Source organism: Punica granatum, chromosome 7 (genome assembly GCF_007655135.1).
Source record: "Punica granatum isolate Tunisia-2019 chromosome 7, ASM765513v2, whole genome shotgun sequence".
Classification (NCBI taxonomy): domain Eukaryota; kingdom Viridiplantae; phylum Streptophyta; class Magnoliopsida; order Myrtales; family Lythraceae; genus Punica; species Punica granatum.
In genome coordinates, this window is record NC_045133.1 from 23,125,210 (window position 1) to 23,141,057 (window position 15,848).

The 15,848-nt window shown below is 33.7% G+C and overlaps 1 protein-coding gene and 1 long non-coding RNA gene across 2 annotated transcripts; both read right to left on the reverse strand.

The window, feature by feature from the left end:
• Positions 1-2,660: 2,660 nt before the first annotated feature.
• Positions 2,661-3,617, reverse strand: LOC116213051 (ethylene-responsive transcription factor ERF011-like). Its single transcript, XM_031547857.1, has one exon. It carries the CDS (start codon positions 3,449-3,451, stop codon positions 2,978-2,980), a length of 474 nt encoding a protein of 157 aa, XP_031403717.1. The 5' UTR covers positions 3,452-3,617; the 3' UTR covers positions 2,661-2,977.
• Positions 3,618-7,784: 4,167 nt separating this feature from the next.
• On the reverse strand, positions 7,785-9,968 carry LOC116213323. The gene is made up of 2 exons (XR_004158063.1): positions 9,660-9,968; positions 7,785-8,209 (listed from the first exon to the last, which is right to left on the reverse strand). It is a non-coding gene; the product is annotated as an uncharacterized LOC116213323 (long non-coding RNA).
• Positions 9,969-15,848: the final 5,880 nt, after the last annotated feature.

The window sequence follows — 15,848 nt, forward strand, 5'->3', positions numbered from 1 at the left end:
TTTGCTTTCTAAGGGTATTTTTGAAAAGTAAAAGTGAGATGAAATTTTTCCGTGACCTTTATTATAGTAGAGATAGAGATTATCGTAGTGGAGAAGTATTCAGGAGTGTAACTTTTAGCTTCCTAAAGCACCCCTATTATATTTTTTAAATAATGATAACCATTAAATTGTGACTAAAATTTTTAAAATACACGGATAACTATCACATTTTTTTCCGCAATTCCCAACTCTCCACTCTCCCTCTCTCCTTCTCTCTCTTCTCACTCTCTTCCCTCATGCTTAGGGGTGTGCACGGATACCGGGTATACCCGAAATCAGTTGGAACCTACCCTAACGGGTAGGGTCCGGGTAGCTCGTATTGAAAATAAGGTAGGTTCCGGGTATTAAAATTAGAAAGCTGTGAAAATAGGTTCCGATTCCGGCTCCTGCCTACAGGGTACCCGGAACCGGTTATTTATTAAAAAAAAAAGAAAAATTAGTAAAGTTACTATTTCCTCTAATGAATCAGAATATAGGTACTTTGTTGTGTGAGATCGTATTATGGATGTTTAATTTTGTCGATGGATTGATGAGACATATTATTATTTCATTGTTGTAGATTAATCTAAATTTTGTTGATATTCTATTTGGCGTAATTACTGATTATGTATGTGATATTTTCGATTTTATTTAGCGAAAAGAAAAAATTTACAGATTCTAACAGAGTACCCGGAACCTGTGGTATAATACAGGTTCCGGGTAGATTCTTGTTCCATGATTCAACAGGGTAGGGTCCGGTTCCAAAATCTTGGAACCTGTCTCTTATAGGGTAGGGTCCAGATATTATGAAAAATACAGGGTACCCGGAACCGATCACCCCTACTCATGCTCTCCCAGTCTCTGCGAGTTTCACCTGCCCTTCTTCTTTCTCATCTCATAATTTTCTTTTTTTTATTAATTTCATAATATTTTAATTAATGAAGTCCTTTTTAATCACCACTTATTCAAAAAGAAACCCTTTTTAATTGGTTCAGAAAATCTATATACATACGAGAGACTTACGAAAAGTATTTATATTTTCTAGAGATTATAAAAGGCGTAAAATCTTTTATTATAGAAGAGGTACCAACTTAATATATAAAAATTGATAAATGCAATGTGTTATATTTTACTATTACAAAAAAAAAAAGAAGAAGCTTTCCATAGTTATACATATCTCATCACATAAATTGAGTAATACTTGTTGCACCAAATACATGTATAAGTAGAGTTTACTAATATATAGGTTTTGGGGCATTAAATTGCATGAATTTATGGCTTGTTTATTTACAAAATTAAATTTAACTTAATTAAACTTAACTTAATTTTTTCTCAATTTAATAATATAATCATTACTTTTTTATCTTCTTCTTCAAATTCTCTCACATACTCTTCCCAACTACTTTTATTTTCGTCTCATCAAATCAAACTAAATCAAATTAAATTAAACTTAATTTCATTATCAAACGTTTTGTTATTAGTTTTCTTTATAGTGTCATTTGTCAAGAATGACATTTCTATATCTACCAACCCAAAAAAAATTGAGAGAATGACATTTCTATAATTTTCTCATTAAAGTGTTGGTTCACAAAATACATCCACCTCCTTTGATCTTTGTCTCGTCTCTTTCGCCAATTTTCGAACCAACTTAGTAATGAACTCACGATAAATAACTTTAAGATTCAGTTTTATTATATGGCAACACAAGATATGATCTTTTCTTTTCACAAAAGATGGATCGACTTAGTAAAAGAAAGTGATTATAATAGGCAAAAATCACCATAATAAAGATGAAACTGAAAATCCCTTAAATTTCAGATGAGAGTGCGTTCATTTTTCTTCAAATAGATGATAGAGCCGCAGCCCAAAAGCTAGGTTAATTTTACTATGGTGATTGGCCCATAAAAGGAATTAAAATGTGCCCAAAAAAAATGTCCATAATTCGGAATCAAACTATAGTATAAGATTTCCAAATTATTAAGTACATATATCATATCATCACCTCCACCATCATCATCCCGCATGAGACAACCCGCTTTACGTAACCCTCTTATGACCCCAATTCAACCCCCACCACCCATCACAATGACGGCGACACCCTCTCCTCTGCCTACTCCGAGAACCACTTGCTTGCAGCCCTTCTCCATATCAAGGTTTCATTGGCCCTCCAGACACCACATGAACATGATAACCTTTTCCCTCCATCTTCGCCAACTCCTTTGGTGGGGCATTTCGACTTTTTTTTATGTCACCGCCCGATATTTAGAAACTTAATAAATTCGATTAATTCAGATTCGAGCATAGTTTATCTATTAAAGGAATCAAACTCTTCTAATCGTAAACTTTTTCCATTAACAATACTTGATCTTGAGATCAAATTTAAAGAGAATAAGTATCCAATCACTTCAATTAACCCACGTTCGTCTGGCCTTCCAACTTTAATTTATATACTGTTTCTCCTTCTTCTCCTTCTTATCTCCTTGACTAGAAAATTAATTTCTTGGTCATTGAAAACTTTAATCGGGCACGGCACTGCACAAGAAGGTCGTGGGTTCATCCGCAATCGCCGCATGTTGGGAGGCTTAAATTAAAGAACGTCAGGATGAAATCAATATCAAAGGAAACTATCTTCAATCAAAATATTCAAGACACAAACTAGATTTAGTTTTGGTTTTGCTCAAGGGCTCATATTATGCATACAATTATATGTCTATCATCAACCAACCCAGAGAACATACAATTGCGGCTTGTTGGTTCTTTCGATCCCAGGACGAGAGACCTATATGCATCTTCGCACACGATTAGCATGACCAAAATAGAAAACTTGCCTAACTATAGCCGCTTGTCAGTGCAAAAGTTCAAGAAAGATTAACTGGTTCAGTCGTGAGAAACATCGTATTACAAGATATAGTTCTATATGGAACTATCACATAATACGACGATTAATGACTAAAGAAGCTCAATCTTCGTCAGAGTTCTCCGACTTCGGGTACTCATTCAAGTTGGGCGTCTCCAGCATGAGCCGTCCAGAAGAATTTGATTCCGACGACCCGGGCTGGTGATCCTCCAATATTCTCACTGGTGCTTCCTCCTGTGCCTCTAGGGCATCGACCCTGACGCCGACCTCAGTGGCCTTCTTCCGGATGAAGGCGGCCGACAGGTCTGGGAGCTCGCCCCGGTCGACCTCCTCGAACAAGTCCGGGAAGTTGAGCTTCGCGTTGGGCCCGCGGAGGTAGAACACCGCGGTGTCATACGCCCGGGCTGCCGCGATAGGGGTCCGGTAGGAGCCCAGCCAAATCCGGGACCGCTTGTTCGGCTCCCGAATCTCGGCTACCCACTTCCCCCACTTCCTCCTCCTTATCCCTCGGTAGGGCTTCTCGTCGAGCTTCTGCTTCTGGCTGTGATGGTCATGTTCTTGGTCTGATCCTTCCATGGTTAGTTCCTTCTGTCTCTTCCTATTCTAGAAAACGATCATGCACTAATTAATAAAGAGCACTGAAGTGAATATTTATTTATAGTATAATAAAATTAAAAATCATTAATAAAAAAATAAGTAAATAATAATGGGGAGTGAGGGGGAGTGTTTGGTTTGGGGGAGTTCAGTGTTTAACTTAATAACTTAATTAATTAATTGCCTTTCCTTGCTTGGAGGTAGGGGCTGCGGCTGGTCTGTCGTCTGAGGACGGCGGCCACGTTGATGAATCGCTTTCAGATAAATCCAAACTCGGCCGACATACATAATACTTCTCTCTTTCCCTTGTATTTTTTGCATTAAGGGATCCCCTTTTCCTTCTTTCTCTTTCTTTTAGGTTTTTCTTTATTTTAAAATGAAAACCCGATGGGTTTAGTGATCATTATTTTGACTCTAATCATAAAGTATTTTTAATAAATTTTAAGAGTGCGTTTGGATTTAAAGTTAAGTTGAGTTGAATTTTGGTTTTAATTGGTTTGTAATGATTGTATTGTTGAATTATGAGAAAATATGTGAAAAAGTAATGAATAGTTGAGAGAAAATAATGATTAAGTAATGATTGTGTTGTTGAATTGTGAAAAAGGAATGAATAGTTGAGAGAATTTAATATTAAAAATTGAATTGAATTATTAAAAAAAATTAAAAAAATAATGATTGTATTGTTGAATTGAAGATAAGTGGAGTTGAGTTGAAAATTGTTTATAAAACAAACACACCCTAAATTTTTTTATTTATCATTAATAATATAATTTATCAATTATATCATATCTCGTGCTTAAAATTATTATCATAAACTAATGTTATTGGAATTGTTTGTTATTAATTCTTACGCTATTTGTGAATGAATATGAAATGGCATATTAACCATTCGGTTTTTTCACATATAAAAATTTCCAAATAAACAAACAAAATGCATGCCCAGCAATATAGCGGCTGGTTTGGCCGTGAGCGCCGACGTGGACGCTTCCCACCTTTCCGTCCCATATGCCACCGCTATTCCAATTGATCAAGCAAAAGCTCTCCTTCACCTTCCATGGGATGGGGACGCGATCATGGAAGGGGAAAAGGCTCATATATATGCCTTTATTGCACATGTCATATGGTCTACAATAGATCGATAACAGAAGTACATTGATCACCCCATAATAATCGTTTTTCACGTAATTTACGTGTCGGCTTTATGATATTAGACTATCAAAGTAGATTGACTACTTCTTTGGCCATAAAGTTCATGTTCATCACAAGTTCTTAGCATAGGATTAGTAGGTTACGTCACTGCTCACATTGTTGCACAACCTCCTATTAGCCTATCCACGCAGGTGCATTTAAAACCATGTACCCGATTATTTTGTTGGGTAGCCTTTATTCTACTGAACTAGTGATCTAGACGTTTCACATGTTAGACTTCTTTTCTTTTCAATCTCTGATTTGCCAGTGCAGCCGTCGAGCTGTCGATTCATGATTTAGAGGTGATGGCACCAGTGGTCAACTAATTCGTCCCCCATATTTGTATTGACGGCCAATACGACGGCAGTTGAAGTCCTGGCGGCGAGTTGCATTACTCATGAATGAAGAGGAGGGTTGTTTATGTTTCATGGCTTATGGTCTTAGTGGATTAACTATTATTCCATCGAACTTGTTCTCTCTAGTGGGCATGCAGAACCTTTTCTAGAAAACTATGTGATATATAATCGCTGCCGTCAACTGAATGAATCACATATATACCACCCAGGTGAGGAGGGATAACAGTACGGGACAATTGCCTTGATGTCCCAAGTTCGAATCACCTTTTGCACAGTTGCAGTTCTTCTAAGATAAAAGTTCTACGTGTAACTAGAGAAGTTTGTAAGAGGTTTACACGAGTCTAAGAGTGTTCAAGTAAGTTGTCAACCGATTACTATTAACACCTTGGTAGATGATTATGCCCTTTGAGAATAGTTATGCAGATCTAACATCGAAATTGAGGGGTGCGACTGCTTACGATTTTAAGTCCCCATTTCTCTGGAAAAAAAAAAAGCTGAATTAATTACAGAGGGAGGGTAATGTTTTGTTTTATTTGGTTTTTGCATGATGATGATGATGGTCATGTAGGGGCTGGTGAGTGCGCGGTGGCTCGTTGACGAGATGATTTTAAGTAGGGACGACCGAAAACTTCAACGAAAATATATACCTGTTGGTATCACCGAAAAATAAGACTAGAAAAATATTGGACGCACAATCTTTCATACATCTGTAATAATATGAACATTGTTCTGCACTCTGTGCTGAATTAAGTATAGACGGTGATATATTATATTTAATGACGGTGAAGGTCCCAGATACGCAATGTTCAAGGTCATGATGAAGATGTATCTAGTTTGGGAAATCCTATGATACAATCAATAAAAATGATTACACTATATAAACAAATAAAGTACTAAAAATTGAGTATTTTAATGAAAAAATTAATTATTTGAATAAAAAGTTAAATAAATCTAGTCGAGATCTAAAGTAAATTATTTCAATATTTCTATAGTTTATTTCGAACTTTGTATAATTTACTTTGAAATTTGTGTATTTTACTTTTCTTATTAGTTATTCACTGGAATTTAAATAATTTACTAACAATTGTAGTAATTTACTTTGATTATATAGTATAACCACTTTAAAGTGCGTCATAGACCTTCCTTCTTTGTTTGGGCCATAAGGACATAGTATTACCGTTTAAGCTTGACAAGGCTCTTGTATATATACATGTCAAATTTCGGTACAATTTAGTTTTTCTTTTTTGATGAGATTATGAGTATTCTCAATTAAATGATTGAAATTAAGGTGATGTTTGATAAATTAAGTACTTAAAAATTAACCACTTAATTAGTTAAGGGATAAAATGTATAGGAGGTGGGAATGAAGGATAATGATGAAAAAAAATTTGTGAATAACAAAAAGTACCAATAAGTGAAAATGATTTATTTTATTAAATCAAATTTTCTACTTATTTTATGAAGTCTTTTTTTCTAATGGTTAAATAGTTTAAATCACCATATCTCATTTTTCTGTATTTCTTCTATTCACTTTCCATTATAACTAACTATTTTTTACGCATTAATTAATTTTTATCCACTTATTTAATTAAGTTGAAATAAACCCACCATAAGTTGAAATGTTGACATTGCCCCTACCACGTAATACCACTTAGTTTGCCCATAATTAATTGTTTAATTAATTACTCTCTTGATATCCATTTTGAGAGGATTGGATAGGAAAATTCGTTTTTCATCGCTCACTTTCCGCCATGTATGATATATAATAAATTGCCACAAAGATAAGAAAAAAGTGATAATCGAGGACTCTGTGGGTTTTATTTTTATTTTTATTTTTTTGGCCAACGACGACTATGTGGGTTCAAATTAGCTCGTTTTGTCATTTCTCTTGGTCCTCGACTTAATAATAGACAAAAATTTAATTGGTGCTTGTATCTAGAAAGGAAACCTATGCAAGATGTCAAACGGATACACGCATATAAAGGCATTTTGTTGGAAAATCTTGTGGCTATAAATATTCGTATGTACGTGCAATCAGACCTTTCTTTCTCGATCCAAAGTTAAAAAGACCTTCATTAATATTCATGAGTACAGCCTGCTGACCAGCGAGACCTTCGCCGAGAAAAAAGGTAGTTCCAGATTCTGATAGAAAGATTTATCAGAATTTTCTTTCCAGGAAAATGCTCAACATATTCTTATAAGTACTCATATATCGTCAGCGCATTACGTGAGAATAACTAATTTGCTCTCTTTTTGCAAATTTTTAAAATATTAGGGATTTTTTTATTACAGGGAAGATTCATGAATTTATTATAATAATATAAAAATTTTAAATATTTAATAAAGAAATACAGATAATTTTATCTAAGTATCAATATGAAACCTCTTAATCACCAAATATAGATATGCGCCGCTGTTTTATCCTCTTTTCATAGTGTTGGGGAACTTTTAAGTGGTTGTCTTTGACATAGTCGAAACATTAACATAAATTTGTTGTTCTGGAGAAGCGCAAGAGAAGAAATTATCAATCCAGTGTCAAACAGATTTTTTTTTTTTCTAATTCTATCTTCTCCGGGATCTCTAGCTCATTTTTCTCCAAATTCTCACCAATCCCACCAATGACTCGTAAAACATCCGCCTAGAATTATCTCCAATATATTTCTTGTGCCAGTCCATTAGGTTCGATGTGGCCTATTCTACCTCACTTGGTGCCAAATGTTAACCCGATAGAGAGCGTAATTTGCATTGGGACCAAAGCCAAGTAAAGATGCACTTAATGTTAGACATGTGCTTGCATTTGGGCAACAGTTTCAAAGTCCATAAAACTATTCAAGCAAAAGAAGAATTTTGATCCTTTGACCAGCCCCTTCCTTTTCTTCACATGCATGCACTGATTGCATTTACATAGCCCAACTGTTGCTCCGAACCAAATTGAGTTACTTCTCATTTCCAAATTTTGAAGGAGAGCAAAGGGAAGAAGGATTCCAAATTGAAGACATATAAATATGCCATGAACCTCCAAAAATAAAAATAAAATAAAAACTCCTCTTAATTTTGATAAGATTTGCTAATCACACCCGTTACCTTCCACATACTTACCAAGCAATTTCTCAGCTTATGTTTCCTGAGCTCAAATACTCAATATGTGCTTCTCACAAAGCCTGAAGTCCGAAGCTGGAATGTGTTGAGCAACAACCTGAGGAGAGGAACAAACCAATAGCATATAAAGATCAGCGTACAAATAGAAAAGATGAAACTCTCAAGAACAAACCTCCTACCGTGCAACCGACCCATATTGACCAACATCAAGGTTGGAAGGAGTAGCTATACCGATAATTTATACACATGACAAACTTCAATGAAGCAATCTTTAACGCAATCTTAAATTAATCAATAAGAAATCAAGTTGTCAATAAAATAGAAAAGATTGAGGCTGCTGTCCACTGCCTATAGTATCGAGGTCCACGATTTCCACAACCAGATGGACGGGGTCAATGTTCGGTTCAACATGGGGATGGCCGGATGGGAATTCTTGATTTGCTTCCATTGCAGCCGACTATGATATCTTCTTCTAATATCACCTTCATATCTAGAAACGACCAAAATCCTTACCTTGAAGAAGAAGAGAAGAGAGTGCCAAATCAAGGATGAAATAAATTAGTATTATTTTTGCAAGTGCTGTTATCTCAAGAAGTGGAAAAAGAAGAGACTATGAGTATAGCGGTCAGGTTAAGTAGTTTCCTTGTAGGGGAAGTATAGGTATATCAAATATTAGGAGAGGGAGAATGTACAAAGTCGGTCAAAATGATATGAAGAGAGGGAGAGGTCTGGTAGTGCAATCAAAGTGGGAATTACGATAAAATAGTTATTACAATAAAATAATTATATATGTGTGTTAATTTAAGAATGGTGAATGGACATTTTATCAGGAATTGGGGGTTTGGTCATCAAAATTCGAGCAATGCCATTCATTCAAATGGAGTAATGATATTCATTCTTCCACTATTGTCTCGGATTATATATAGATCTGGTCATTTTTCGAAGGAAAAAAAAAGAATAAAATCTTGATGTAACCAAAAAAGAATAAAATCTTGAGTTAATATCAATTCAAACTTTTAGAGGGACAGAGATGTAAAAAAAAAAAATCAAATTTTCTCAACTGATATCATTAATCGAATTGCTATTTTTATCTTTCTTCTTTCACAAAAAGTGCAATCCTCTACAGTTCTACATTAGAAAAAGAAAAACAGAATGTAACTTTCGCATTTTTCAATGATAAAGAAAAAACCGTAGAAATTCACAATTCTCTCGTTTCTCTTATGAGATCTGTAAAACCTCACTCTTTAGGAGCCTCTCTATTGAAATTTATTTATTTATTTCTCAAAAAAATACTGAAAATGACATGAATATATGGAACAAATTGCCATTAAACAATTATAAGCATGTAACATTAGAATCACAAAGAAAGTAAAAATGATACCTTTATTTACCTGATAGATGATAAAAGAAATTTGGTGAAAGTGATTTGATGAAAAATCAGACATATGTTGAAATGAAACTCGAAATGATCATGGAAAGTAAGTAACAAATGGAAGCCATCTAGCAAATCCTCCTATCAGAATAAAGATAAAGAGAAAGAGTCATACCCGATAATCTAGCTTATGGAAAGAGCGGTGTTGGCAGCAAGGCGTCGATGAAGCAATACCAATAGATGGAAGACAACTGGTGAATTGGCACGTCGGAACTGGTCTGAGAATGATTTTCTATGGTGGGGTGTTTCACTGTTTGCAAAAGGATACTTATCGAAGATCGTTTACAAGAGAAAATTCGTTTTCAATGTTGGGTTTACCCTCGGGGGTGGGAAGTGGTGTTTGGATGGGCGGGTGGCTGTGGAGGAGGCCGATGGGGAGGAGAATTTTTTTGTCTTTTTGCTCGATGGGGAGGAGATAGTTGAAACCCACTATTTATGGCCCTATATATTTGAATGGGCAATGTTTTTCGATAGTTATTTGAACGAGCACTTTACTTTGATTCTTTTGTTTGTTTCTCTTTTAAGGCTCATCTTGGAAAAAAAAAACTAAGAAATACTGTCGAGATTCGATAAAATTAAATTAATACAGTGAAAATATCATCATTTTAGAGTGTCAAAAATCAAAAGGGTTTTTCAGAAGCGCACAATATCTCGAAATAAATAGTATCGGCAAGGGGTACAGTAACTTTTCGATGAAAAGGCAAGTGTACATTAAATCTAGGGGTACAATAGGAATTACAAAAATAGAAAGGCAAAAGAAAGGGTAAAATGGGAAATAAAAAATATGTGGAGAAACAAAAGTTTAGCTCCACACTTTTTATTTAGTACAGATATTTCAAAGGTGTCCAATTCAACGCAATTGATTGATTTTTACGGCAATAAAAATTTTGCATACGAAACACGTGAAACTTCTCAGATTATAGCAAGATTATAATTGTGGAATTCATGTTTATTTTAATAAAAATAAATCATATATTATATTATCAATACATTTTCAATAATTTAATACATGTATTAAATACAACTCACGTTTCGGCCTATAATTCAGACAAAAGGATTCTATATTTTCTTATTAAATTTCACATTTTTAATAATTAATAATATTTGAACGAAAAAAAATCCCCTAAGTGCGAGCATTATTTTCTATATAAAGTTCTATAAAGTATAAAGTGTTATATAATGAGTTGCAGGAAAATGCGTTGGCAAAAGTGATTTGCATAAATATAAATATACTTAATTTAAACAGACTCGAACTTGACAACCAATGCTACACCATTAATTATCATTATTAGCGCTAGACAATGATGGAACTCTATAGGAAGCATTGATATATTTTTGGGATTTATAATTGCAATTTAATGTTGATAATCTCTGTATTTTGAAAAAGAATCTTATAATCGATTTATAAGTAACTCTGGAATTCTAACTAATATATAGTGAAGTCTTAATTTAAAATGCATTGAAAGTGTCTCGTTATTGAAATCAAATTGACCCTTGAAGACACCTCATTGTGTCAGCTTAAAAGAGAGATATCTATCATACTTATATTGGATAATCCTTTAATGATGTAAATTTTAATTTCCAAGACTACCTTTAACGAAATATTTATAATTAATTACAACTATCTGGTTAAAGGTTAGGAATATATCATGGTAGTTTTGAAAAAAGAAAATGTCTTCTTCTCCACCACTCCCACTTTCTTCTCTATCTCTATTCCTCTGTCCTCTCGCTATTCTCCTTTTTTTTTTCTGCTTTTTGTTTATACTTTATCCTTTTTCACTCAATATATTTAATTAAATTTCAAAAAAAATTAATAGGACAAAAAATGTCGCGAGTTTGACATATTAAACGTTATCTCGAAATTTATTTTTTTCGATATAGATTGTAAATTTATAAATTTTTGAGGCGTCGCATGAGTATACTCTAATATATGTATATACTAGAAAAAGAAGTCCAGCGCAATGCCGTGGAATAGTTTTATAAAAAATGATTTATATTCTGAATTAACATTTTAATTACACAAAACTTAATATTTTTATAAAATTTGAAATTTTTAAAAACATTTTATTTGTAACATAATGTTCAGTAATATTTCTCAATATCTCATAAAATTAAATAAGCAAACTATAACATATTATTTGATGATAAAATCACGCTAAATTAATTAATATTTTTTCCAATATAAATTGAGATTGGAAGTTAAATGATAAAAAGTAATACCGAAATGCAAACTTAAAGTGGACTTATAGGGGTGGCCAAACAAACAAAAGAGGACTAATAGAGAAATTAATTGAGTGCTCATCGTGCTTGGATAAAAATAATAATTGGCTGAACAAAATATTACATGGAGTCTTTTGATATGTCAAACTTTATTATTTATTTAAAGCTATCTCAATATGAATTTTCTGTATTTATAAGGATTCGAACTTAAAATATTATTTAAACAAAATAAGTGTTGAACTGTTTGAACCGACCGACGTTGGTTAAATTTGGGCTTTATAATGGGTAAAGTGATTAAAAAAAGAAGAAGAAGAAGAAGGAAATAGTTGAAAAGGAAAGAAAAAAAAATTAAAATATTATATTAATGCAGTAGCTGAAAGGGGAGGAAAAAAGATCATATCTCTTTTATGTACGTGTAATCTATAAACCTATTAGAGTATGAAACTTGGCAAGCTAAGGGGAGTTTTAAAAACTCTCCTTTAGCTTATATAAAATGATGATGATGATGATGATGATGATGATATCTGCCAAAAGTGTGTGAAAGTACTGCACGATTAAGAAATGAGCCGCCGGGAAGCTTTATAATAATATTAATATTATACGCGCTGCCGTATCATAGCTTCCGATTGAAACAGAGCAACAGGATTCTCGTGGAAATCATATGATTTTAATATACATACATACATATAATATTTATGTATTACTTTCACATTTTTATATTCATTTAGGGAAGTATACTGTTCTATTTCAACATGTGTGTATTCTTCTCAGAAAAAGAAACATGACATAAAACTATTATCCAGCCGATCCTTTACCACTCCAATCTGCTTCTGGAGTTCATCTTTTCACAGCCCCATCACAGTTAATTTTCATCGTACCTACCTCCGGCTCCGGGGGGTTCGCCATTTCTCAGGAACCTTCTCCCGTAGTTCCTTCATGGCTTCTTCTTCAACCTTCGATATCTTCTTGCTCACTTGCAGGAATTCGGAGACAGCACTCCTTATCCTTTTCAACGTAACAAGTGGCTCTACCTTCCTTCTCTTTAAAGTGCAGTTCGTGTCTGCCATTCCAAATGTACCAGGACCTAAATGCCACTTTGGTGCAGAACTCTTCATCTCTAATATAATTAATAGTGTCATATTTTAACATTATTGCAAATACTACTAATAATCAGATTGTACATTATATGGTTTATAACTGAACTCAGCAACAAGAAGTGATTGTTCCAATAGTGTCATTTATGCCACAGGTGCGATAAATTTCTCTCCTTCCAGTCATTTAAGCGTTTTACCCGACGATTACTAGGTCGATGAGGAAAAGCTAACCGTAAATAAGGAAGTGAGGAGAAAAATCGAAGGGAAGAACTCAAGAGGAGGAGGAAGAACAACTTAGAGTACTATGGGCTTGACCCAAAGCAAGTGGGCCTCGATGAGGGCCCACACTATCCTTTTTGTTTTTTCAATAATTTTACTTGATTTTCTCGCAGAATGAAGGGGAACAACTAATTTATTGAAGTCCATTGTTTCAGAAATTTTATTTACACTGTACTTTGATTTTACAGAAAATAATTAAAAAAAAGAATGACCAATTAATCGGAGTGGTGAATCAATGGGATATATCTATATTTGTATAAATATTAAAAACCGGAACGACGCACCAAAGAACGCCACATAGGACGGAGCAAGTTTTTCCTTTCGTGACTTTTTGTGTCACTAACAATACCAATGAGGTAAGTGGCACAATTTTGTGATGCCAACACGCCTTCTTGAAACCAAAATGACATGCAATAGAAGACTAAAAGGCTAACCTATAATAAATCAATTAAATTGTCACATGAAGTCTTCCAGATGCAAAATTTTGGGATGAAGATCGACTGCATACATGCATATGAGAAACCATACCTCTCAAGGGTAGACAACATGTTGCAGTCACTAGACACATGAAGTTTCGATTGAACGGTCTCGAACACTGCTCCTTGAGTACTGCAAAGATAATTTAACATGCAAAATTTAGAAGAAGTCAACATACCATGTAATTTGGCAATTTCGTTTTGAAAAATAGCCTATCTTTAACACTTTATCACAAAATATGTTATACAATGATAGCAAAATAAAATAAAATAACCCGTCTGAAGGGAACGAAGCAACAACGAAGCATACAGAGAGAAAAATGATTGACTTCGAGTATCTAAGGACTTGGGATATGTTTGGACGGACTTTTTCTAACGTCCTAACATATTATAACAAAGACAAGACCTACGTGCACAATAACAATATAAAATATTAGAGGAAAATATATTAGACATGTAAATCTATTTTTCTAGATTTGTACACCGAAAATAAATCTATTTTCTAGATGCTATTTTTCTAACTTGTTGCCTAATTAATGAAACGCCTTATTATGTTGTATGCGCGTCCCTTTCGTCTAGTATTTCTTGAAAAGTTTCTCAATTTCTTTCTAGCATTTGTCACGCTTGAATATTGTGAAGCACATATGAACTAGCTAGAAAATATATTCACATCCATATTAATTGACCAACTTATTTCTATAAAAATTTCCCTCATTTTCATTTCTTTTAAGATTTTAATCGTATTATCATCTGGGGGGCCAATGACTTTTCATTTTTTTTTTCCTTTTCCAGCTTTTGAATTGTCTATATCTGTAATTCTTTATAGGTATGCAGTTATCGACCATAACAGATCTCGATAATAACCTTACAAGTTTACACCGGTACCCCATGCAGGGCGGGGCGTAGTATTCCATTAGAATATTGAAAATCAGTGTCACACTACCGATGTAGAATTATGTTTTTTCGAAGGTTCTCTTATCATATAGATGTTGTTATGACATTTGTTTTCCTCAAGATGCACTCTGAAAATTGTCTAAGGCCAAAATGAAAGAAAATGAAAATTGTAAAAAAATTATATGTTAACATTAAAAAATGATATACTATCTTTTTTTGGGCTAAAAAATTGATATACTATTTATCCAAATGGTGGATATGTTTCTGACTTAAAATAATTACTTTGTCATGATAGAAACGCGAACGATATATCTTAAGAGTGCATTTTAAGGAATACTCATCAAACAATAACTCTTATTTACTTGCTGACATAATTTTGACGTCAAGCAATACGTCACCAACTCCTATGTTATCCTCTCTTAACAAAAAAAAAAAAAAGAAGAAATTTTCACCAAAAAAATGAATTAGTTAAAAGAGGAAAAGTATATATAGATATATATATATATATATTGGTAATAAGAAAAAGTATACATGAAAAGGCCCAGAAAAGGTTAAAAGTTGCTCCCTGGCAAAACCCTATCGAATGAATCATTAATGGTGAGAGGCATGTCCGACAGGGGGGAGGCAAATTGGAATGGGGGAGCTATCTCTTGATTATATATAGGCCTATGGCCTTGCATTGCCTCGATGATTCTACCAAATCAGGATTTTTTATTTTTGGAAGTGGAAATGTCGGGACAATATCGATTAATGAAATTCGATTTCGGTAACATCATTAGTAACAATTGCGATAGTTGCTTTCCTCTTTTTACATCTTATAATGGAAGAAAGCCTTCTCCTGAACCTTTTTCGTTTTATCGTAAGCTTTACCCGTACGTACTTGATCTGATCAAGAGCAAATCTCACGTCCAATTCTTTGAGCGTTATGAACTCTTTTTTTTTTTTTTTTTAATCCGATGGTGGTTGATTGAAAATTTGAAACAAACAACTATGTTAATTTGACTAGCTATATTTCTGTGGTCGAATTTCAATCGATAAATCTCGTCCTCTTTTCATAGGTCTTTGCGCGGTTATTTGAACTCTAGCTTTCAATGCATATCTTTGTACATAGAAAATGTTTTTTCCTCCGAAAATTGCTTGTTCTGAATCCATGCGAATAAGAGACATTGATTTCAAGTGCCCCTCTTATTGTATTTAATTACAAGTCTGTACATTGTTTTTCATTTCGGGGGTCCGAATTCGGAGTTTATAGCATCGCTCTTGGTATATACATGTAGCATTTATTGTTTATTTCTTTTGATGATGATCGCGTATCTCCTTGATTTCTGGGAGTAGTTAATA

Bases quoted from the DNA above. Each gene is read 5' to 3' on its own strand.
- LOC116213051 (XM_031547857.1), bottom strand. From the start codon at position 3,451: ATGGAAGGATCAGACCAAGAACATGACCATCACAGCCAGAAGCAGAAG.